This window comes from Montipora foliosa, chromosome 2 (assembly GCF_036669935.1).
Source record: "Montipora foliosa isolate CH-2021 chromosome 2, ASM3666993v2, whole genome shotgun sequence".
NCBI classification, from domain to species: domain Eukaryota; kingdom Metazoa; phylum Cnidaria; class Anthozoa; order Scleractinia; family Acroporidae; genus Montipora; species Montipora foliosa.
Genome location: NC_090870.1, coordinates 14,341,406 through 14,342,407, shown reverse-complemented (window position 1 = coordinate 14,342,407; position 1,002 = coordinate 14,341,406). Strand labels below are relative to the sequence as shown.

General features: G+C 48.5%; 1 protein-coding gene across 1 annotated transcript in view; it reads left to right on the top strand.

Annotated features, from left to right (window-relative positions):
* Positions 1 to 567: 567 nt before the first annotated feature.
* The window catches only part of LOC137991214 (uncharacterized), a 765-nt gene continuing 330 nt past the window's right edge, over positions 568 to 1,002 (top strand). Inside the window, exon 1 of the mRNA XM_068836329.1 lies at positions 568 to 1,002. This exon is cut by the window's right edge and continues 330 nt beyond it. Coding sequence (XP_068692430.1) covers positions 568 to 1,002 — 435 coding nt within the window.

Genomic DNA, 1,002 nt, shown 5'->3' with positions numbered 1-1,002 from the left:
TAACCCTGTCACAGGCATTAGCATTACCTGGCCGGAGCTTTACCCTATCTACCTTGCCTGCATGCTCTGGGGCCCCATGTGGGCCAATAGGAGAATTTGTTTTCATTGCAATAACCAAGCAACCGTCTCTATTCTATCCACCAAGACCTCCCGAATTCCCCGCATCATGAACCTTGTCCGTTTAATTACCCTCCAAACCCTCCTCTTCAACTTTACCTTTACCTCCAAACATGTGCCTGGAGTAGACAATGGCATTGCTGACAGCCTGTCTCGATTTTAGATGTCCCGCTTTCGCCGGCTCGCACCACATGCATCGCCGGTTCCATGCCCGATCCCTCTTTTCCTGACCAAGGTTTGACCGTACAGGCCGCCACCTATATCTTCAAGTTCATCGCCACCTCAACTCGTCGGACATATTCCACCGGTGAGCGCCATTTCATTCAGTTCTGCCTTTCCCACAAGCTCATTTCCCCCCAACACCCTTTTCTACCTGCCCACGAGTCCACCCTGATCCATTTTGTTACTCATCTGTCCAACAAAGTCTCTTACGGCACAATTAAAGTTTATATGGCAGCAATCAACAACCTTCACGTTGAGTTTGGCTGTCCCCTGGACCTTTCGGCAATGCCAGTCCTTCACAAAACTTTGAGGGGGATCAAACTTTCCCATGGCACCGCAAAGAAGGCTCGCTACCCGATCACCTCTTCGGTTCTCCATAGAATCCATTCTAAGTTACAACCATTTCAGTCTTCCGATGTTGACTCTTCTATGCTATGGGCTGCATTTACCCTTGCATTTTTTGGCTTTTTAAGAAGCAGCGAATTTACCTGCAATGGCAATTTCGACCCTCACTCCCATCTCGCTAGATCTGACATATCTTTCCACCCCAACATCCTTCACCCTATTTCATTTGACATCGTAATCAAAAAGTCCAAAACTGACCCTTTCCGGGAGACAGCCAAGCTCACTATCGCAAGGTCATACTCAGACGTATGTGCGGTC